Source organism: Rhipicephalus microplus, chromosome 5, assembly GCF_043290135.1.
Source record: "Rhipicephalus microplus isolate Deutch F79 chromosome 5, USDA_Rmic, whole genome shotgun sequence".
In the NCBI taxonomy this organism is placed as follows: Eukaryota; Metazoa; Arthropoda; class Arachnida; order Ixodida; family Ixodidae; genus Rhipicephalus; species Rhipicephalus microplus.
Genome location: NC_134704.1, coordinates 197,852,485 through 197,877,445, shown reverse-complemented (window position 1 = coordinate 197,877,445; position 24,961 = coordinate 197,852,485). Strand labels below are relative to the sequence as shown.

The following is a 24,961-nucleotide window of genomic DNA, read 5'->3' as shown; positions in this document are numbered from 1 at the left end:
CCCTCCCGACTCAGATAACTCGTTTGTAGAAGAGCTGCGCAAAAGCGTTGATTGTGCAACTCGGCAATGCTCTCCTGATAACATATACTTACTCGGCGACTTTAATTTTCCCCAGATTGATTGGTCTCTCCTAACTTCTACCTGCCACGAAGCAATGGAATTCGTAAGTCTAACCCTAGATTATAACCTGTTTCAAGTTGTCAAGGAACCGACTCGTGGTACAAACATTTTAGACTTAATTTGAACTAACGCTCATGAGACTGTTAGTTCTATTCTGCACGTAGATGGTTTCAGTGACCATAAGCTACTTCAAATAACACTTAGCCTCCCAACCCACGTATCACATAGCACTGTTAAAAAAATTCGGGACTATAACAGAGGTAATTACAAAGGTATAAATGATGAATTGGAAGCTTTTTACGATCAGGTTTTTCTTCCATCTTTCTCGTACCGATCAGTCAACGAAAACTGGATTCTCTTCAAAAACAAAATCATTACTTTGGTTGATAAATATATTCCCCTAATTTCTATCTGTAAAAACAATAAAAATCCCTGGTTTAACAAAAAGCTTAAGTCTCATAGATCAAGGAAGAAGCGGCTCTACAAAATTGCAAAACGCACTTCGAGCCCTTCAGATTGGGAAAAGTACAAGGGTTCTTTGAAAGAGTACTGCTCTCTTGTAAGCAAAGCGAAATCTAAATATTTTACACACGATTTGCCTTCCATGTTAAATACTAATCCGAAAAAATTCTGGCAAGTAATTTCCCCTCACAATGTTACCACATCCGTCAGTATACAAGATGCTAACCATATGCCTCTATCAGATGCAGACAGCGCTTCAGTGTTGAACTCATTTTTTTCATCTGTGTTCACGTGTGAAGATCATTCCAGAGTGCCACAAGTTCCCGAGTTTGATTATACATTCATGGAACTTATTGCCGTCAGCACTGAAGGGATTGCGAATCTTATTGGAAAACTTAAATTATCAACTTCTTCAGGCATTGACAACATTAATTATAAGGTGCTCAAAAACACGTCATTATGCTCAAGTAAAATCCCGTACCACATCTTCACGCAATCTTTATCAACAGGACAACTGCCGGCTGATTGGAAAATAGTTAAAGTAGTTCCCTTATTTAAAAGTGGCAATAGATACTCACCAGAAAATTATCGCCCCATATCACTAACATGCATTTGCTGCAAGATGCTTGAGCATATCATTTCTTCGCACATTTATTGTCATTTGGAAACCAATAACTTCTTTTTTGAGAATCAGCGTGGATTTAGGCGAGGTTTTTCTTGCGACACCCAATTACTGGTATTTACCACTGATCTTCACTTCAATATGGATAATAATTTACAAACTGACTGCATTTTCCTAGATTTTTCTAAAGCATTCGACCGCGTACCTCATTCCCGTGTGATTTCAAAATTAACAGAACCTCGTTTAGATTCGCTAACCTTATCGTGGATTCGTAACTTTTTGCCTTTTCGAAAGCAGTTCACTCTGGTTAATACCTCTTCCTCTCCAATTTCCGATGTCACCTCTGGAGTGCCTCAGAGTAGCGTCTCGGGGCCACTACATTTTCTAATCTACATTAATGATCTTCCAATTAATATTTCTTCGTCAATACGGCTTTTTGCTGACGATTGCATTCTATACCGTTCTATAACTAGTACCGATGACCACCTTGCTCTCCAAAAACACCTTAATCTCATTAACAACTGGTGTGGTGCATGGCAAATGACTTTAAATTTATCAAAATGTAATGTAATATCCTTTAGTCGAAAAAAATTAACTGTTGAACTTGATTACTCCATAAACAATTCCAACGTGTCATGGTCGTCTTCGTATAAGTACCTCGGCGTTCATTTCCCTTCTAATCTTACTTGGGCGGCACATGTAACCTACATATCTGCAAACGCATCAAGAACACTGGGATACTTACGTCGAAACCTACGAAACGCGCCAAATAACGTCCGCAAACAAGCTTACTTAACCTTTGTTCGCCCACGTACAGCTGGAATTTGCATCACCCATATGGTCCCCCCTCCAAGCCTATCTCATTAACCAGCTAGAAGCTGTGCAAAACAGGGCGGCACGGTTCATTTCACGTATTTACAGTCGCCCCTCGAGCGTCACACAAATAAAACATGACCTTTCATTACAGCATCTAGACATACGGCGCACAGTTGCCCTCCTGTCTTTGCTTCATAAATATATTCACGCGTCCAGGCCACCACCCTTCCCACTAACGGCACCATTGCGCATGTCTAAACGACTTCACAATCAGGGAAGCATCACACGCATCTTTGGAAAAACAAAATCATTCAATTCATCGGCTTTGCCTCGTGCCATAACACTCTGGAATGACCTACCCGACGTCATTGTCAATTTAATTAATCATAAAAATTTTCGCGAGCAATTAATGATACATTTATCTCAATAGCATTGTATAACCTCCTTGAATTCTGTTTTTGTTCTTTGTGCTTTTTTGCGGCTGGGAAATTCTTGTTGTTGCTTGAAGCCCCTCTTTGTCATTTGTGCAACCACTGTTATTAGTTCCAATGTTATTACTTGCTTTGTATTCTTATTAGTTATTAGTTATTAGTTGCTCTGTAGTTGCTTTGTTTTGTAGTTGCTTTGTATTGTGACAGAGGTATCACCCACTAGCATTCTTTCCTATGTACCCCCCTTACTCTATGCTCCGTAATAGAGCCTGTAAGGTATTTTTAAATATATTAAAATAAAATAATGTGGATTTGTTTAATTACTGTGAAGTTGAATGTCAAGAAAAGAAGAACACGAACTTGGAAAGAGACAGTGGAGACGAAAAGTGATAGGTATCGACGTAAAGTTTGATCGGTCATTCCACGCCAAACATCCAAGGCGTTTTGGCGACTATCTTTGGTGTATTCGAAAAATGTCGGGATGATTTACTCCATTGAAAGCAGTCTATTGCGGAAATGTTTTGCAGAGAAAAATATTTTTGGTCACCTATATGTGACCAAATTACCGGCTTTAGACTGGGCCCTATATCGAGTCCTAAGATAAAAGCACATTTACTGAGCGAGTCTATGTAGGCTTCATTTATTTTGCCGAGCCATGGTTCCGAATATTTAAAACCTCCTACTACGGCGTGCCTTGTTTTCGTATTGACGTTCCGGCTTGTAAAGCCGAAAACTTTATTTTTCAAATGATAAAACTGTTCATATCTCTCCCTCCCCGGAACTCATTCTAGGTTCTTTGATGAACACTAGTCATATATATTTAAAAAAATGCTTGGATATCAACTATTCATAACTCTAATTTAAGGATGTCGAAATGAAATGACCGTCACTAAATGACCGATGAGGTGAAATATTAACATTAAAAAGCACAGTAAACGTGACCGAAAAGCTAATTCTACACTAAAACAATGTAACCTGAACTAATGATGTCACCACACATCTAAAACCTCATGCAATGTATACTGCATACCTGGAAGGTGCAATTATTCAAGAGCTTTTTGCAGTGAAATTCGGCCATAGAGTCAATCCCGTTCATGGTGGTGCTATTTTTAAGTTTGACGTTTGAATATATAACGAAGCATTAGGAAATTCTTTCCGTGAAACCCCCCCTTTTTTTTTTGCGATGTTGAGGATTGTATGCATTGTGCTGGCACGAAGTTTAATGTAGGTGATGTGTTTGTAGAGTACACCGTTTGCTGACTGTGGTGAAATAGAAACAGCACTTTGTGTTAATTCATCACGTGATCTGCTCCTAAAGAACAGAATACATAACGAAGTGCGTTACTAACGGAGGAATTAAATATTTCTCGGTCTTTTAATGTTGTTTCTGTAGTCCAATCTACAAACGTTCGTATTAAACGAGCATGACGGTACGAAGGCATGGAATTGGGTTCTGCAGCATGTTGTGACACATATGCCACTCCAGGTCACCTTTATTACATGACATTAGAATCCCCACTGAGCTTGATCTATGATTATGTACCTAATCAACGGAGAATAAGAGCTAAGCTCCGGATTCATTATTAATGTGGCTTCAAAGACGAGAAAACAGCGCGATTCGCGAGCAATCGAGCGCCCGTTCTCTCTCTCAATTTCGTTGAACTGCTTGTGCCCTACGATGCCACTTCAATTTCTTTTTGAATAAATGTGGCGATCTGGAAAATTGTGAGCGCCAAACAAGGCGCTAACAAGAATGAGAGAGACAGGACGGGTGCTTGTGAACGTCGTGTGGAGGCATTAGTTAGCGCTCGAAATTTCCCGATAGCAATGCGCCATCTGGCAAGATTTCAAGTTTTGTTAAAATGTAGCGATGACACAGATCATGGGTTTTTGTCATGTCATTTGCTACCAATTAAACAGCGGCTGCGTAATTTAGGTTACATGAAAATTGTCCCGGCCATATTTCAGGAAGGGAGGAGGCAGAAACGCACCGTTCACGCCATACGTGATCCTTCATCACTCGTGGAAAGAAATTTATTCAAGCTGTAACGTGATTGAAGAATTCTGTTACTTCTCGGCAATCAGAGAGGCTTTTAATTATCTAGTCTATTGATGAGATATTGCTGCCATCTTTTTCCAACAGGCCTGCAGTTCTGTTGTACGGACACAACATAGCAACGCCCGTGTTTTTGTAGGTTTTTTTTTTCATTCCCATTTAAACACTTTTCCACTCATAGTCATCTTTGAAGCGCGTAAGAACTTCTTGTCGTCCCTCACCCACCATTGCGTTTTTCCTGTCCACACTGCAAGAGGCTTGATGGCAAGGTCGTTTCCCACGCTCAAGTTTCTCGTACCCAACCTTTCGCGCTCTTTGTGCTCTTCAAGGAATGCAGAAAGACTACAAATCGCAACGAGCTCTACACCGTGCCTTCGGGACTGGTATGGGGCAAACATGTTGCGAGTGGTGTCGCAGTGTTCTGCCACTGTGCTCCGTTCGCTGTTCCCTGCGCTCAAGTTGGGTCGACATTCGGCGTCATCGCAGTGCCATTGGTGTCGTGTTTCCCGTGTCTTTTCTTACACACAGTGTTCTGCGAATGAATGCCTCTGTGTAGCCGCTGGTGCCGAGGTCACGGATTACGTTTTTCCTTCCTTCTGCAGCTGTGGTGACAATCGGTGGTTGGATTATCGGTTGTTTATTTATTTTAGTTTTCTTGTTTAGCTAGTTTTCTGTATTCTTGCCCAAGAAAGGTCATCTAGGACATTTTTTTCTTGTGGGAATGGTGATAGGTATGTGCGTACGTGGTTGCAGCTCCACATTTCCAAGTCGTACGACTCGGACTGCCCTGCCAACGGCCCCTATTCTCTTTCTGCTCTGGCAGCCATGGCCGTCACGTTCTTCCAAACCTTCTCCTGCTTCCTACTTCTAAACTCTTTTCTCCACTCTCCCCCCCCCCCCTCCCTTCGAGCCACTGAGCCCTGCTCTCGCAAGGAAAGATAGCGTCTTTTTCCTGTTCTTCAACCACAGATTCATCCATTCAGGGTAAGCTTGCATGCAATAACTGGTTTGGAAGGCAGGTAAGGTTCGCGGAAACTCACCTCACCCTGAGCTACCGAGCATAGAACAAAGCTTAGCCGAGAGTCATGAGAAGGCTATAGGAGATTACACGGCAAGATGAAAAGAGAAGATATTTTGCCTAATGAAGTATTGCGAAAGCCACTGGGGCAATCATTTCCTTTACCACCATCCCCACTTGAATTAATGGGAAAAGTACAACCAAAACATATTAAAAAAACGACGTTTTGAAGCCAATCTCTCACCCCTGAGGAAGAACCGGACCAGCTTCAAAACATCTGGTTTTTTTTCCTTAAATATATTTTGGTTGGAGTTCTCATTCCATCAGTTTCTATCCAAAACAGACAGGCTTATGTCGATGGTTCAGCTTTCATTCCTGTCGTACATTATATCCTCGCTGCTTCGATAAACTCCCTCACACCGAAACATTTAGAGAAGCAATGACAGGTGGGCAACCGTTAACAGCCCCTCTTCCTTCTTGGACGCTTATAGCTCTGGTGTGCGTGTGTGTACGGGGGGTGGGGGGCAGAAAGAGAAGTACTAAAAGAAAAAAAAAATGTTGCATCTTGTTTTTTTTAATTTGTTGCAGCAGGTAACTAATGACCTAGTCATTATTTTCTTTTTGAGGAAGCAGCATACAATACAACACAATCATGCCCACCTAAAAAGACGCAAACACAGGCGCTGTATTGCAACTGATGAGTTACTGTCGAAAGACTCAGCTTATGTAGGATAACACATGCATGTGCACTACCCATAGGTCCTTCCAATGAAGACAAGTTTTTTTTTTTTTGCAGAGTTTTGCAGGAAGACTTGATGAATAATGAACCATGAATGCACCCTACCTGATACGAAACTCGGGACAGGTAACAGACTTTTTAAAGAACGCGACTCTGCCCAGTCATGGTGACAAACATTTTATATTACAGCATTCCACACAATGACCAAATTACAAGCGTAGACAAATGTATTGACCAGCATAGTATCACCAAATTTCAAAATAGCACAGGTTTTTACAGCAGCCAATTCATGTGGTACTCATTGTATATAGTGCTATCAGCGCGCATGTGCCTATCGCGGAAATTGCATGTAATTTCAAGTTTCTCTTTAATATTATTATTTAGAGGCAGGAGAAATAACTTGTTTTTGTATGTTAAAAAAGCTAATATATATATATATATATATATATATATATATATATATATATATATATATATATATATATATATATATATATATATATATATATATATATATATATATATATATATATATATATATTTATTTATTTATTTAATCCTAACAGTTTAGGCTGGTGGACCAGCCTTCTTCGGAGGATGTAAGTGAAAGGGTACAAGTTCCCGTAGCAGAGGGTCACCCTCACAGTTTGAAGACCCTCAAAAAAAAAACGAGACAAACGGGCGAACGAGGTAGCAACAGACAACAAGGCTACCTCGTGCGCCCGTTTGTATCGTTTTTTTTTCTTTTTTTTGAGGGTCTTCAAACTGTGAGGGTGACCCTCTGCTACGGGAACTTGTACCCATTCACTTACATCCTCCGAAGAAGGCTGGTCCACCAGCCGAAACTGTTAGGATTAAATAAATATTTTATTGTTTTGTTTCCTATACTGCGCTATTCTCGAAGTTTATAACTTTTATTACGGTAGCCGGAAGAAACTCTGATCCTCTATTTCATATATATATATATATATATATATATATATATATATATATATATATATATATATATGTGTGTGTGTGTGTGTGTGTGTGTGTGTGTGTGTGTGTGTGTGTGTGTGTGTGTGTGCGTGCGTGTGTGTGTGTGTGTGTGTGTGGGTGTAGGTTGCTTGGCAATTGCAATTCTTTCACATGTGTTTTTCAATGGTGCTCCTTCGACGTTTATTGTATGAGCCGGACCAAATCGAATATCGCTCATTTTCATTCCAAGTGCGTCTGTTTTAGAAACATTTGACGAGTCTATGAGTCCAAGTAAGTCCGCTGGAGGAACGTTTTGATCAGTCTGAGTATAAGTGGGTATATTTGAGGAAAGTATTAGTGGATCCGGCTGACAAAAACATCGGTGAGTCTGAGTCTGAGTGAGTTTAAATAGAGAGAAATTTCGTTAGTCTCAGTCCGAGTGAGTCCAAAGCAAAATATTTTTATATATGGTTTCGTTACACCAGCCGTACAGACAACAGCATAGAGGCTTTCACTTGCCGTCTTCGCGCTCGCGATGATCAAGAGTTGCAATTTGCAACATCTGTGCACCGGGTCCCAGTGCATAAACCGGGCTTTCTGCAGAACACCAAAGTCTATATGGTGATGGTCTACAAGTCCTTCAATTATCAGAAGTGGTCTCTTACAATGTGCTTTACTTTTCCAAGTGCGTCAGGCGTATAGTCTTCTATGCAGCCCCCTAGCATAGGTTTAATTGAAGGACTCATTGAAGAAGCAATCAAAACTAGTTTTCTTTTTGTACCAGCACCAAATAGCACATCGGCACTACTGCCACGTGCTCCACATAGCACAAGTCAGTTAATAGACAAACGCCATGATGAAAAATAGCAATGGGCAAAGTGCATGGTTTAACCCAACACCTTCAAGACTGGAGGGCTTCGTTACACCGGCCGTACAGACAACAGCTTAGTGGCTTTCACTTGCCGTCTTCGCGCTCGCGATGATCAAGAGTTGCAATTTGGAACATCTGTGCACTAGGCCTTAGTGCATAAACCGGGTTTTCAGCAAAAATATGTCGCTTCTTTCAATCAAAGTATGCCGGAGGGAAAATTCCTGGTGATCGAATGCTTGGTAGTTTGTAGGAAATCCTGTCACTCCGTTGATATTGCTTATCGTACACCATTCTATAGAAGAAGCAGCGGGACTTAACACTCATGAACCATGGAAAAGCGCAGACAGAGAACAAGTACTCTCACGTGCGAACTTAGTTTAAAAAATATTGGAGTGATTTCCTTTTTTTTTTTTTAGTATCATTTCCAGAAGTCATGCGTGGCGAATAAATATTTGTAGTACTTTAACCCAAATATATGCGACTAACAACCGCCTCATACTCCAGCTATATTATGAAAATATACTAGAATTCCAAGACTTTCAAAGAAAAGAAGCTATGGCATACACTGCACGCCTTTTTATAAAAGATGCACGTTACGTACGTCATTGCGACCAATTCCCTCTCGGAATGAAACTGTGCGTGCTTATGTGCGTGTGTCTGTAGAAGATTTTAAGATCGGCCTCCCTGGCTGGGCGCCGCTTGGACGCGGGGGACGATTGAAGCTAAGCCTACCCTGATTTGTTCCGGGTCAACGCTCTCGAGGTGCGCCAAAAGTAGCGACAACACGAAAGTCATACTTCGAATTCTTCAGCGTTGTTGGCTCCCCTCGTCAAAAACTCTTTGGACACGCCTGACTGACTGACAGCCTAGGAAGAGCTGTTTGAAATCGAGGCTGCTTGTCTTATTCGACGTGCCAAGAGATGCGCTGAACAATTAGCCGAGAGCTTGGGATCCTTCGTCAGGTATGTTTCCCACACTCTGTGATGCTTGCAAGTCTTCCATTCTCACAAGCCCTAGCCTGCCTAGCACCGCAGACCCTATTCTGCACATGCGATGCAATGTTATTGCACTGTGATGTGTTGTGCGTATTATTGCACTGTGACCTACGTTATGTTTCTCTCTCGCCGTGTGACAAACTGAACGTGCACCTTCTCTCTTTCCTGGGTTGAAAAGAAGGCAGCGTTTGACTTTCTCTCTCTTTCTCCTTCTCTCGTTTTTTTTAAATCCTTATTCGCTGCTCCCTGTGCTCCCTGCTGGGCTGCAGAAATCAGACACCATCTTATAACCACAACCCCCCCCCCCCTATTTGGCGGACGGAGATGAAGACGACACTTTGCTCGGACTGCCCTGAAATGAATTGACATGCAGTCTGTCAGTTTACAGTGATCTGCAAGGCGGCTTTCTTGTAAGGTTTGTTTTTCAACCAAAAACTCTCGTTCACAGAATGCTTTTATTTCTCCTTTTGAGCACGCGAGTACAACAAAATGTCACCTCTCCAAATTCCAGCGAAGGCACGCGAGCACAACAAGATCTCAAAAAAAAAAAAAGGGAATGGCAAAAACGAAATGAGCGAGAAAAGCAGCCTGTGAACGTGAGTTCTTGGTTGAAAAACTGACCTTACAGAAAAGCTGCCTAGCAGATTATTGCAAACTGTCCACTGTTTTCTCCTGCAGATTATTTTAGGAAGACCAGGGCGTAAAGCGTGAGCACCAAGATGCTCTGAACCATCCCTGAGAAGCTCCCATCACGCTTCCATCATGCTACCATCAACATATAGCTACCTTTAGTGTGTAAATGGTGTATATAAGTGTTCCTCTTACCAGCCCCGGCTACTCTGCTCGACTTCTACTCGAGACTTGGCTAGCTCCTTCGAATACATCACGAGCAAGCAAAAGGGCACGGAGTTGTACAGGCGAATATGTGCGACATGACATCGCTTTTATTACGTGACATATTCGTTCTCCGCTGCATTCGCCCGCACGTGTCCGCAGAAAACATACCAGTTTTATAGCGGCGACACACCGTTGATTGCAGTCACGTCATTGAATATCAATTAAACAGAGGTTGCATTATTTATTTGCAAATTACTTCAAGATAAAGTATGGTGAAATAATTCGTTACTTAGCCACTTGAGGAGCTTTCTAACTTGACTAACTTTTTTAGCAATACCTGAATATAAAGTCAAGATTTATTTGGTTAATTTTGAGCATTACCTTCGCAACAGAAGTACATCGCCACTGTCCGCAACAATTATTATTCATCTTTCACAGTGCCAGTAGGTCCGTTCAAGGTACGTGATGAAAACATGTTTGCTGGAGTACGTCATATGCCGCTCAAGTGTCTGCCTCCGCATTATTGACGAATCCAGCCGTTTTTGTAAACTTTTAGCTGGCAAGTTTTTTAATTTTTTTTTAAACTGGTGGCCTCAGACAAGCTTATTACGCCTCTGCTCACCACATATATAGCGTCGTTACACGCGGCGCTTGGGCCGACGGGGAAGAGTGGCGTTCTTTTTTCGTCAAACAAGTCACAGAAGGGCTGCCAGCCGTGTTTTGTCCATCTTAGCCGGGAAGTGAGGTGGCATTCCGACACCATAAGACGTTCGACGTGACGACCACAGTGGTTTCTTGGTGTCACAGCTGCAGCGTGGTGGCCACGCCCCAATCAAAGACGTTGACTTGAGCGAGTGTGAGCGGCACCGTCAGAAATAGTGTGTGTCCCCCCGTGATTCAACAGCTCATTCTGGACCCATTCCTTGATTTAGTCAAAACGCACACTTTATAATGAGCCACCCAGCTCATTCGCAAGAGATCTCTCGCCCTGTCTGTACAGAATGTAATAAATCCTCTGTTAAGTTTGCCATCCTACTCCTGAGTGCACATGCGTTCTCTTTTCTGTCTCTCTACACGCCCTTTCTTTCCCCTATTTCTCCACCCCCAGTGCTAGGCAGCAAACCGGATGCCAAGATCTGGTTAATTCCCCAGCCCTCCTTTCTCTCTTGCCATCTTACTGCCTTGGCATCTTCATCCCGGATATCTGATGCCTGAATTAAAAGGCATCAAATATTTTCTGCAGCATGTTGAGACGCTGCATATAAGTGGTCATCCTCGAAAATTATCAACTTTAACACCACGGACAGGTGATGATATACCCTTAGTAGGTTCGACCATGTATAATGCCTCGACGCTTCTAATCTCCATTAAACTTCTCCCTTTCGATTTCATTCTTCGGGGCTTTGTGTAGTTCTTCAACTAACGCGCTGCACTGCTACCATTTCATTTATTCTGTGTATACGCCCTGTTTCGGGCACGATCATAGGCTGCCATCTTGGACTGATTATGATGCCGTTTTCCATCCATATGAATATTCGAATAGTTCTACGGTGAACTCGCATGCATCAACACGCTTGGCCATTACATTCAACGTCGTATCATCATAATCATAGCCAATTACGGCACAAAAAAACAGCAAAAATTGCTTTTAAGCCTAAGATGGCAGTGTCTGTGCTGTACTGTAACTGTTACATTTATTTTTTGTCAATTTGTCCAATATGTCATTTCATGCAGCGGCCGCCGAACTCGTTCCGCTGTTCATAGTGGTACTCTCGGTCTCTGAAGCTGGATGAAGATAACTAAGAAGCCTGTTATTTACTGGCTGCATAAATGTGAAACGAAGCTATAAATCAAGATGAAAAAGAAAAAGAGAAATCTGTGAAAATTCGGTACTGGTGCATGAATGGCGCGCCGATTGCGCCGATGAAAAACGTCGGCGGCGGCGGCGTGGCGCAAACTCTCGGTTGCAGCGCGCCGACCAGTCGGCGCACACCTCTATCGCTACCTGGCGGTTTTCTCTAAAGACTACAGTGGCTACAGACAGAATAGGGGAAGTGTGAAGACCGCTGCCTGCCCTGACGCTCTCCACCGATGCCTCGACCAGCGCTGTCTAAATGACGCTGGTTGTAGATTACACGTCGCTCGCTCAGCGGCTCACTGCAGCGAAGCTGCCATGTCAAGACTGATTTGTGGCTGATATGGTTTTGTTTGTACCGTAAATTTTATGGGCCTCTACTATATTGCAGGGCGTGAGTGCATCATATATAAATTAACTTCGCGGCAGATATTATCAAACATTATCACCGTATGGTGTGACCATACCCATAGCACCATAAGTGAAGCTTTACATCAATCGCAAACATCACGGCCAGCTAAGCTTGCCACTGCTAGCGATCGTTCCTTGGCGCTTAGAAATGTAACCGATTAACATTATGGGGGGATTGCCATTTCGCAAGGTTATAAGCAAGCTCACGAAGCACAAAATGCTACTGTGACATTGATATCAATTTCTTTATTGTTGTTATACTTAACATTTTGCATGAGATAGTTTTTAAGGACTTAATTATTCTTGCGTATTTACAGTGGAAATGTTTTTCGATTAACAACTGCACAGAAAATCAGACAGCGTTTTACTTTTCTTACAAATTTTATTTGAAGTTGGGGGCATCATAGCAGGGAACAAAGCTAGCACACTATATATATTGTGATGCACATCACATCGTTCTTCGAAGCTTGAAGTGCTTTGATCTTTCTCTTGCAGAACTTTTCTGTTTGTTTAGAGATTTCGGGAAAAAGTGAAGCCATGTGAGAACATAAAACTTGATTATGTTGCTCGTCAGATCTTGCTTGTGTGAGTAACACCCTACGGATGGTACGGTCTGCTTTGAATTAAGAAGTTCAACTATAGTGTCCCTTTGGAGCTTATTATAACTGAACCACAATGTAAATGTGTCTTCCAGTGCCTCCACAGATGAAAATAGCTCGGGTGACGGGTACAAGAGCCCTCCAACATCACAGATGCTGTGAATGACGCAAGGTCCTTATCTTCGTTCTCGAGGGATGCGAGCAGCTGCTCAAAACAGTCCCGGCATTTCGTTGCCATAACTTTCCTCCGCGCCACATAGCCAGCCAATTAGTACACCAGTCTTGCGTCACTGACTTGCACAGGATACACATAGTCAGAAAGGACAGTCGATGTCTGTAGTACACTTGAAGCTTCGTCCAGGTTTCCAGTGTCCAGTAAATTGTCGATATGGTTGACCACTTCATCAGTTTCAACTAATGACGTAAGTATACCACCTGCACAGTTGCCCGTGTCTGGTGCTTTTACCAAATTGTAAAAGCTAAGGGAATTCACGGCAGTAAGGAACTGGGTCGATGTGAGATGATCGTTGCATCCGGATAACTGACGAATTATCCCAAATAGCTATTCCATTGGATCTTGGCTGAGGCGTGAAGTCAACAAATATTTGTACTGCACTTCCTCTGACAGCTATGTTAAAAGTTCCAAAGTGCCTTGCAGAGTTACTCTTAGACCTTCTGCAGTGCTAGCAGACAAAAAGCCTGCCTTCGTAGGTCCAGTGCAGGCTTCCCAACGGTCTAAGTATGCTAGAACACCCTGCAGTACTCTTTCCTGTTCAGAAGTTTTTCTCAGTGCCGTTGAAGGCACTCTGGATGTCATCCCAACAATTAGCTTTTCAATGAAGCGAACAAATTGTTTTGTCGCTTCTCTATGTGAACATGACTTTGAGATTGCTTCTTTGTATAAGAAAAGCCCGCGTGTAACCTCAAGGCTGAAGAGATGAAATGCGTAATTAACTTTCATTTTTTGAAGTTGTTGGGGTTCAAGTGCACTTCTATAATCTTCGGCATAGTTTTCAACGTTGTAGCACACTTGTCTAAGTCGTGAGCTATCCCGATTGGCCTAACATCAACATACGTGCCCATCTGGTGTTTTATAGACATTTTTGATGAAGCCGTTCCTGATCCACTTTACTAAATGCGGAAAGTCAGACAGAAATAAAAGCCGCCTCTTGACGCCAGTTGGATGAGGTGCTGAAGGCTTGATAGCTGATGCCGAACCAGATATGCCAAATCGATGCCACATTGCACGGTTCCAAGATTCTCCATCTGATGTCACATAGTCTACCCTGAGGCCAGCATTCTCTGCCAGGATAACTGCTTCTAAAATGATTTTGGAAAGCAGTGGGGCTTTCACATAGCCTCTAGATGCAAATACACCCAAGATTTGGTTCCATGAACCTGACAAAGGTTAAAACATTATCACAAGACCATGATCACATGGAACACTTTTGTCAGCCTCGGGAGTGAAAGAACCAAGGTCGGCAAATCCATCAACTTTTCCACTTCCCCGCTGAACACCAAAGTTTTCTGCAAGCTTCGTTTCGTCAACGATCAGTCCACCATGCATGACGTTGAAAGTCTCCCATATTAGCAGTCTTCTTAGAAATGCCCGAGAGGACACATTTATTAAAACCAAAGCACGTGTCGTACTTCTTCATGAATGCTCTGAGGCGCGTACGAATGGGTAGCACAGAAATTTTCTTCCTACGCGCATGCTCATAAAGTCGTGGGCTCTTCATGTGCATGATGACACACTCCATCGTCCACTCCGGGTTGTAGCGCATGCCATTTCGGTACTTGTGCCTTGCAGCTTCAAAACACTGCATTATAGCGTTTTTTTTTTTTTTTTGCTTGGATGGGAGCTTGTCTATTTTGCTCAAGAGTGCGCTTTCTTCAATTTCTTCATTCTCTAGTTTTAGCTGTGCAATGGTCTGGTCGAGAGTCTTCACCTTGTTTCTAAGGCGGCGTACTGTTTGAGCTTTAGCTTTAAGCTTTGTTGCATGGGTCAGTTTGCCTGCTGTTTTCTTTTTCCAGTATCTCTGATTGACAAGCAGCTTTCCCAAGTACCTGCAACTCATGCAGAGTCTTTCATCTTGACTTGAGGTACCTTTACACTTGTGATGGTAGAGCTTCCCATTCCTGACGTTCAAGTTCTTACCAGATGATGCAAAAGGAAACTCGCACAACAAGCTTGCCCCTAACACACTGGCATGGCATCAACAGCCTCCAGAAGAGAAGCTGGTTCATAATGCCCATTCATCGAAATCTGCACACCACGCACAAATACTTTATGTGTTATGGCACTTCCACTAGCACAAAATTTAACAACTTTCTCTGCGTGTAGAAAGCTCATGTCCGAGCCAGGCGTGCACAAGCTGTAGGTGACATTTAGCGGTTCCTCACTGAATACGTGCCTTCCCCACTGATTTGAAGGAAGTGGAACGTGCTTGTAGTCGTAAACGGGCGCAGCTGGAAGGCTCCGGTTCATCCTGCGGCTCCTCTTGCGGCTCCCGGTTGTCGTCCTTTCGACGTCTTTTCTGATGAATCACAAGCGGTGGGTGTGATCTCTCCTTGGGGTTTCTTTTTCGCACCACACGTTTCGAGAGGTAGAAAGGAGCATTTTGAAAGATCGTTGGGACGGCATGCGGCAATAGTACAGGCCTAGCTCTGTCCAAACGCACTACCTCACCGTTAATAACGTGCTCGAAGTGGCGTTAGATGAACTGCTGATCGAAGGGGAGCTCGCAAACGGCAGCGTTCTTTTTCAAAAGCTTGTCTGCTCTTGGTATATTACGCTGCCACTGCTGGAACAAATGGTCGTTTTTCGGGACTCCAAACAATGAAAGCTTCTGCTTGCACGATTTGTACCCAGTTGAGCATCTGGGCACAAAACAGTGGGTCTGACGCCTGCTCATGGCACACACTCCACAAAAGACATAACGTGGACACGAGAAGGCTGTCCGAACAGCAAATTCAGCACGAAAGAACAGCTTAAACAGGCAAAAGAATCACGTTTGACCGGCGAGTTGCAGCGTTGAACTTCGTGCACAGCCTGAGAGCCTGACGTGTATACGACAGTGCGCGTCACTTAGCGGGATCATCGCAAAGCGGCGTCACTACCTCCTATTGCAGCCGCTTGGCGGTCATAACACTTTTAGTATAGCCACTGTACTCAAGACCAACGCGGCAACGCCTCCTCTAGAAACATGCCTGAGGAATGACTCACGCTCCCAGCAAAGTTGGCCTGCCTTCAGTTTTAAAGAAGCTCCGCGCGGTGGCGCTCGCGACCAATACCATCATACTATCATACTATCGCGACCAATACTTTCAAAGCACTGGGGTTTAGGGACCGGGAGGGCAAAATAAACTTTAAGCGGGTAGACTTCACTAGAAGGAGGTTGTCTGATTGGTGGCTAAAGTAAAGGCGCGAGTGAAAATTAAACTCTTCACTGCAAAATACGAATCCTCAAACTCTTTTTTAAGAAAAAAAAATAAATATAGTTTTTGGTTCATTATATATTACGGCTTGGTGGCGCTAGCCACCACCCGATCTAAAGGGTACAGCCATATCCATCCATCCATCCATCCATCCATCCATCCATCATACTACAATACTAGTACATCAACAGGCCCAGATGGCATTCCAATTAGGCTGATAAAGACATTAGGTCCGAAGTCTAAGCAGGCTTTGAGAGAGGCAGTGAGCACAATAATAATAGATGGTGAAGTTCCCGATGAATGGAAACTTAGCAGGATGAGCATGATCTATAAAGGAAAGGGAGACAAAGCTGACATAAACAACTACCGTCCTATAACGGTGGCATCAGTGGTCTACAGGCTGGCGATGCAGATTACAAAGGAAAGACTGCAGGCATGGATAGAGGATGAGGGGGTGCTGGGGGAACTGCAGAATGGATTTCGGAAACACAGGAGGTTGGAAGACAATCTGTTCTCACTGACGCAGTGCATCGAAATAGCAGAAAAGGAACACAGGCCCCTGTGGCTAGCATTTTTGGATATCAAGGAAGCGTACGATAGCGTGGTTCAAGAGGAATTGTGGGGAATACTGGACACACTAGGCGTGGAACATGTAGTCACTAATCTTTTAAAGGGTATCTATAAAGGTAACAAGGTAGTTATAAAGTGGGAAAAACAGGTATCGAAGCCTGCAGAGGTAAAACGGGGGCTTAGGCAGGGGTGCCCCCTGTCACCCTTATTATTCATGATGTACCTACAAGGATAAGAGGCAAAATTAGAGGGAAGTGGACTGGGCTTCAACCTCTCTGTAGTAAAACAAGGAAAACTTATTGATCAGGCGCTACCAGCATTAATGTACGCAGATGATATAGTGCTAATGGCCAACAACAAGGAAGATTTGCAGAGATTGATGGACATCTGCGGTAATGAGGGAGATAGGTTAGATTTCAGCTTCAGTAAGAAAAAATCAGCAGTCATGATTTTCAATGACAACGAAGGTAGTGAGCTTAGAATACAGGAGGTCACGCTAGAGATAACAGATAAATACAAATATCTGGGCGTATGGATAAGCAATGGGACCGAGTATCTGAGGGAACACGAAATATACGTGACGACTAAACCCTATCGGAAAAATTGCCATGGTGGATACTGGAACACATGGTGGGCGTAGTGGAAATAATAGTGGGCATGGTGGAAATAATAGTGGGCATGGTGGAAATTATGATGGCTATGGTGGGACGTAGTGGAAAATATGGTGGTTATGCCGGGACATACTAAGTGGTATGGTGTACAGATGATGGGTAAAGTGGAAATGATGGTGGAAAGCAGAGGCCAGATAGTGGGCAATAATGGGACACTCTGCCCACCATTGCGATAATGCTGGGTAGCCCTAAGCAAATGGTGGGTGGTGCTTATTATGGTGGGCTACATGACGTACCAAGTTGAGAAACTCTTCCCACCATTGTGATAATGCTGGGAAGCACTAAGCAGATGATGGGTGCTGCTTGTTATGGTGGGCCACATGGTGTACCAAGCTGAGAAGCTCTGCCCACTATCGCGATAATGCTGGGAAGCAGTAAGCAGATGATGGGTGGGCTTATAATGGCAGGCAATTAATATAGTGTACCAAGCTGGGATCTGTACACTACATGTTCTACCACCATGATTTCCATCAAAGTTAGGCCTACCGACCGAGCCCGTACAATTGTGTTATCCGTGCTTCCGGGTTTCAGAATACACGATTTCGACGATTAAGTAATACAGCGCAGCCATGGCATCAATTAACCTAAATGAAGCATTTTTCATTGTGTATGGTGTCCGCTCAAGAAGCAACTAACATCGATGCGACGCGATTAAAGCGCTCCCAGAGAACGTAATTAAGTGTCTTCTCACCGACAGCCGCCGGTCGCACTCGCCGGCACTTCTCTAGCTTTTGTACGAGAACTCAGACGTGTTAATTATTATGCTTGGTGAACCAATATGATAGCGTAATGTTTCCGGCACACTGCATTCGTTTCGGCCAAGCCGTTATGAAGTTGCTTTAGCGAAAAAGCTACAGCATTGCGCTGGCGCGACCGCCCACTACATTGCGCGAAAAGCATCCCAATACTCAATCAAATAAATTATAGGCGGGCGTATCTATGGAATGAGCCTAGAGGCGTCATAAAGCGTGAGCAGATGTCGCCCTTTAGAACGAGCGCGAAACGTATATAAAACTTGGCAGACCCCACCGGTAAACTGTTGCTGCTCCCCAGTCCACTTGGTTTTTTTTCTTGAAGTTGTGAATTGTAAAAAAAAAAATAGCACTAGTGCCGTTAACATAGTGGCAATCGTTACAGGCCGCAGTTGCTTGTGTATAATAAATGTGCAATTTTTAGTAGCAGGTGTAGATCTTGTCTATGTTGTGTACAGGACAAACATAACTTAAGTTGAACCGTAAGTTTGTATGCCAACTAAGTCTTTAACGCCTAGTTAGCGTCATGTTGGTGTGGCGCAGTGGTTAGCGTCTTCGAATGGTAATCTGCAGGTAGCACGTTCGATCCCCCGTGGTGCCTTGTTTTTTTTTTTTTTACGGGACGGTTGTTTTTTATACTGTTTTTATAGAATTCTTTTTTATTTTCTGTGGCAGCTCGTCACGGTGATTATGACGTCATTTCGCGCTCAAGTGTTGCCGGCATTGCAGCACCCACCATACCCACCATGCGCCATGGTGGGCGTTTCCCACCATTCACCCACTACACTAATCCACTATAATGGTGGGTGGTGGTTTACACCATGCCCACCATTCGTTTTTTTTCCGATAGGGAAGGTAACAGGAATGCAGCAGTCATGAAAAATAGGGCACTGTGGAATTACAATAGGTATGATGTTGTGAGAGGAATATGGAAAGGGGTAATGGTTCCTGGGCTGACGTTGGGCAATGCGGTCTTGTGCATGAGATCAGAAGTTCAAGCAAGATTAGAAATTAAGCAACGTGGAATAGGTAGGCTTGCTTTAGGAGCTCACGGGAATACAACAAATCAGGGAGTACAAGGTGATATGGGATGGACATCATTTGAGGGCAGGGAAGCTAGCAGCAAGATAAAATTTGAGAAGCGATTGAGAGAAATGGGGGAAAAGCGTTGGGCTAGGAAGGTTTTCAGCTACTTGTACATGAATAATGTCGATACAAAATGGAGGAAGTGAACCAGGAAGTTGACTGGTAAATACTTAGAAAACAGCAGGTGGCCAAACCAAAAAGAACTATCGGTTATGAAGAAAGTGAAGGAAACGGAGACTGACATGTGGAGAATGGGCATGATTAAGAAGTCCGCACTAGAGGTCTATCGAACGTTTAAGCAGGAAATTGCCAAGAAAAGGATCTATGATAATACTCGGGGTAGTTCTCTACTGTTTGAGGCCAGAACGGGAGTACTGCGAACCAAGACATATCGGGCCAAATACGAAGGGGTAGACACAGTATGCAGTGCGTGTGGAGAGGAAGAAGAAACTGCCGAACACTTGATAATGTTCTGTAAAGGGCTTCACCCTATAGTTCAGGATGATGGCGCAGGGTTTTTCAAAGCATTGGGGTTTAGGGACCGGGAGGGCAAAATAAACTTTAAGCGGGTAGACTTCACTAGAAGGAGGTTGTCTGATTGGTGGCTAAAGTCAAGGCGCGAGTGAAAATTAAACTCTTCACTGAGAAGTACGAATCCTCAAACTCTTTTTTAAGGAAAAAAAAATAAATATAGTTTTTGGTTCATTATATATTACGGCTTGGTGGCGCTAGCCACCGCCCGATCTAAAGGGTACAGCCATATCTATTCATCCATCCATCCATCATCACGGCGACGGGCAGTACCAGCTAGGCACGGAGGAAGGAAGGTTTCCTTCCTCCGTGCAGCTAGGCGTCCTTCATCTGCGGCCTATAAGGGCGCGTCAGTCGAGAGTTGTTCGAGACCTGCAACTGTGCATCACTGTTTCGGAGGCTATGCAAAGTGTTGCGTTGTTGCACCGTCCGCCACAAGTGACGCTAGCGACCGAGACCATTTTCTAAATAAAGGAGAGAAAGGGTGCGGCAGCTGTTTTTTTTTTCTCATGTGGCAGGCATCTTCATAGAGGAGGCGTTGTTAAGACATTACGCTCATAGAGTTTCTCAAAATTAAGTAGAGGGCACTCTAGCACTGCGATCGTTCAGCGACCATGGGAATGATGGGTAGTACACACAATTGCCTAGTCTTCATACTTGCGGGCGGCAAATCGTACTTGCGGCTTCGTTTATTGCTGATTACGGTTTTGTTTTTTTAAAAAGAACAAACCCTTTTAAACTTAGTGAGATTCAATATGGTAAGTATAAAAGAATAAGGTTGTGAAACGCAAACGGTGAACATTTGCTAATTTATGTTTTTGTGAAAAAACAACTCCAAGCCACACGACACACACGGAGCCAAAAGCAGGCCAGATTCGTCAGAAGTACTAATATTAGACAAATGTGTGTACTACCCATTATTCTCATGCTCGCTGAAGCGCCGTGCGTTGCAGCTCCCTTAGACACTAGCGCTAGAGTTCCCTCTAGTAAGTATTGTGAGAAACTCTATGGTTACGCAGCTTACTCTAGCCGGCGTGTTCATCACACTATAATATTTTAGTACACTATAATCACACTTATCTATTCTAGCCACTATAGCAAAAGCTGGCTTCACTGCTGGCAAAGCATTGCGGGTGCTTCCACTCCAGCATTTTTTTTTAGGTCCGTTCGATTCACCTGCACCGGTCGGAACCAATTCACGGCTGTGCACGCGAAGTTCAGAAATTGTGCAGCGTGAGTTCAGCGGTGCAGGCACAGCACGACACCCGAAACGAATGACGATGTGCCGACAAGGTGCAGGCCTTATTTCTTTTTGCTTAATTTACACCGTTCAGCAAACACTGACCGATGGCAAATCGAACATGCGGACAGTTTATGAGGCGGAAACATCTTGGCAAAACACACCGCATTTGTAGAGGCGGGTACGGCGCCTAAGCCACCTACGTCTAAGTGATGCGTCGTCTGCTCAGCTGCACGCGCGCCTGCACCAAGCCGGCACCGTCAGCGAAGGAGGTGCAGGAAAATCATGAACCGGTGCTGCACCCACCCTGCACCTTTCGAAACGAATGGCAGGGTTCAGCGGTCGTCAATGCTGCACCGCTGAAACGAATGGCAAGGTGCAGCACCTCGTGAACTGGTTCACGTGGTGCAGGCGAATCGAACGGACTTTTTGTAAACCTCCTTAGGCACGGAGGAAGGAAGTCCGTGTCCTTAGTTGTTCCGCTCTGCCGCCTCCTGGCGGCGACATTAGGTGTTCTGTGGCGACATGAAGTGCAGAAAAACGCGGGAAGGTGAATCAGAAAAAAGCGTGCAACGCAGCATTTACGTGCGCTGTCAGCTTGCGAAGCGTGCGTTTATGCGCATGATATTATCTTTGAGAACTTAACATGTCGGGGAAAGTGCGCAGCAAGATCATCAAAAGCTTCCAAATAAGAGGATTCACGCTTCGCAGGTCAGTATCGCATGCAGTTTTTCATATGTGCAACCCATTCACACGAGGCCTGTGGTGCATGTTGCTGCGTGACAATCGGGTTGTTGCACCCAGCGGTTGTTTACGCTTTCAGACTTTTCGCTGGAGTTGCTGCGAGGTATGCATTCATAATTTCAAAGCTAACCCCGCTGAGAAATTTTGACCTCCATAGACAGCATAGTGCCAAGGGTTTGCCAGGTTGTGCGCAAAACGACGCGAGAGTGGTAGAGTTGCACCAGAAATGTTTTTTTCGAACTAGCAATAACACTTTCTCCTTTGTTAGGTGAGTGTATGGGGGAATACAGGGTTCTCTTTTGACTAAAATACAATTTTTTTTTTGCTCAGCGTGTGTCAATCGTAAAAATTTGTTGCGGCGTTTATGTTTCTCTTTCCCCCTGCATGGCAACATTTGACGTCTCTTACACGCGAAAGGGCTGGATGCCTCAAAAAGAATGTAATAAAACAAACCGACTGTCCTGAGAATCTCCCCAAGTGGAGTACACACGTTTTACTCTAGATCTGTTGTTCGATACACAACTGTGGCAAGATCGAGCTCCCCCCTTCCTTTCTCGTTACAAACTTTAGGCACCATGCACTCGAGTTATCCAATCTGACTGCTGCGCCAGAACTCAAAGCCAAGCAGATGAAAGATGCAACATTGAGACGCGGTTGGTCAAAATGGAACGCAATGTGTGCGTCTCACGTCCTGCATGAGTGGGCGGATTGTGGCCGGGCAACACGGGGGTGCGTGCACGCGTCCATTTCCTACGTGCCCCTAGCGGCTAATATCAGCGACTTTGAGACGGGGTAGTGTGAGAAACGCAGCTTCCACTGGTGGGTGCCTATAGACATGCTACGATTACTTAAAATGCTGTGCAGCGAAAATCTCCTGTGCCGTGGTGATATAACATCAATTTCAATGATCAGTCTCTCTCTTAGCTACTGAAATGTTCAAGCATTGACCAAGAGACTAGTTTGACTGGAGTTTTAAAGGCTCAACATTTAATAAAAGTAGTATTGTTGAGTATGTTTACAATGTCATGTCATTTGAAGGCTATAAAAAAGCCGCATCAGTCATGCCGGCAGCTCACTACAGCGTGGTTGTTAATTGCATAATGAATTCAATTCATTAGCTGATTTTGTGGGATGGAGTAAATCAGTGACCATAGTGTAGTGGGCTTCCACAATGTAGCCAGTATGAAGGAGCTTTTTTAGAGCTTTCAAATTTTTATTTGGCAACTATTTTCATAACATGGCAGGGTAGTACCTTCATTAAGAGTAACGGGATTTGCATCGGGTCATGCATCTTTGATGTGATTTTTATCTAGCCTTCTACCATCGTATTTTGAGAGAAAATTTTGGAGGGTTGAATATGAGACATGCGTTTAGGTAGGTAAATGGCTTCCTCATTGTTTTGAAAATTGGTGCCGAGAACTTTCATATGTCTGATTCATGTGTCTTGGTTCTATTTAATGACGGCATTCAGCCACTACAGTTGATGCACAAACTACTGGTCTCCACATCTCTAAATTTCCTTGACCTCAGGTTTAATATCACTGTAGGACATATTTGCCAATTTTACGAACGAAGGGCCAGGAAACCGTTGCTCCTGGGCCCCTCCAGTCACACCAAGCTTGTGAAGAGTGGCGTATTGTTTGACTCTACTGAAGTCCTGCGTTTAAGTTTCCTTGCTCAGACTTGCCACCATGTGCTTGTGTCCTGCTAAAAAGTGTGGTGGCCAGCCGATAAGAAGGAAAAAAAGTTTGTTGTAGGACCATACATGCGCTGGAGTTGAAGTTATATTTTTTTGCCTCTTAACTAACTGTGAAAACTTTGTTCACTTGTTAACATTGATTTCACAAAGAAAGTACGAAATAACACAGAGAGCGGTTTGTGAAGTAAGTGTCGCTGCCCTTGACTTGCGGGAAATAATATATGGGACTAAAGTTGTTGCGAGGGACTCTATTTTCGTTCCTTTTGTGCCTTGTCTCCGTGCGCTGCTTCACAAGTAAACATGTGGCTCTGAGAACACAAGAATCTAGTTGGGAAGACAGTGGTGTCAGGCCACTTGTCAATGCACAGCAGAAGTTCTGCTTGTGGGGCAGTGCTTGGTAACCAAAAAAGAAAATAGGATAAGCTCACATATGAAGTGATGAACGCTTGTGAAATTGTTCATCTCAAAGGAAATTGTTTGAGTGCTCCTTTTGTGACCCTATGAAAAAGGAGACATAATTCTTTAATGTTGACAAGCCTGAGACAGTGCACAAAAAAAAAAAAAAAGTGAATGCTGTTTTCGTACTCTTGGTGCTTGGCTTGTTAGGTTCATGTAAGTTTGCCCTGCCACAGAACCAAGTATCCAAGGCACAATGCCTTGCGTGTTCTTCCTTCGTCCCCATCTATATGCGCTTTGTAGCCTTTCTAATAAATAAGTTTCACGCGTGCTCTAACATGCCAGAACTTATTACTTTAGTTTTCTGGACTGGTGTCTCCTTGTTGGGCAAACCATGAGAAGCAAGTGCATGCAAAAAAAAGGAAGATTAGTCTCGCATCATGCAGTGACTCACAGTAAAAAAAAAAGAAAAAAGTGCAGATGTTTCGTTTGTGTATCTCTATATTTCTCTCAAATTTCATTAGTTTATTCAAGCAACAAATACACATGTTGTGTTAAATAATAACCGCAGTGTCATGTGCGGGGGACATGGGAGCAGAGATGTCTACGTAGAGGAGCGACGTCGAAACATTGCAAGTAGGGCCGTTCCCGGTCACGTCATTCTCTGTGTGCATGCTCGTAAAATGAAGGGCAAGTGGCGTTCAGCTTGAAGTTTGACCTATTTCTACAGTGTGTAGTATTCTATATTTTGGCAAACGTGATTGTGAACGCCCAGTGTATGCATTGCGTTCGTTAGCTCAAAATGGTCAGAGCTGGTAAGGGGCCTTTTAGGAGATTAAAGAAAGCAGAGGAGATCACAGAATACAGGGGCCCAGCTGATCATCGTTTAAACAGAAAGAACTGAAATGCATTAGACTGATGGTCAGTGACACTGACAGTGGATACCAAGAGATGGGAAAGACAGCTGAGTAGCGGGGGATTCAGCCGAGTGATGCGTCAATTCGAAATCATTCGAGGGCCACCTTCAGCGAGCAGTGGACATAAA

General features: G+C 43.7%; 1 protein-coding gene across 3 annotated transcripts in view; it reads left to right on the top strand.

Annotated features, from left to right (window-relative positions):
- The first annotated feature begins 21,570 nt into the window (after window positions 1-21,570).
- The window catches only part of PolE2 (DNA polymerase epsilon subunit 2), a 340,119-nt gene continuing 336,728 nt past the window's right edge, over window positions 21,571-24,961 (top strand). For 2 of the 3 annotated variants that reach the window (XR_012895549.1, XM_037424388.2), the window contains exon 1: window positions 21,571-21,788. Coding sequence is in view for 2 of the 3 variants with exons in the window: in XM_037424388.2 (XP_037280285.1) it covers window positions 21,724-21,788 (65 nt within the window). In the remaining variant the exon portion in view is untranslated. The remainder of the gene's footprint in view (window positions 21,789-24,961) is intronic. The other variant, XM_037424387.2, reaches the window with a different exon arrangement.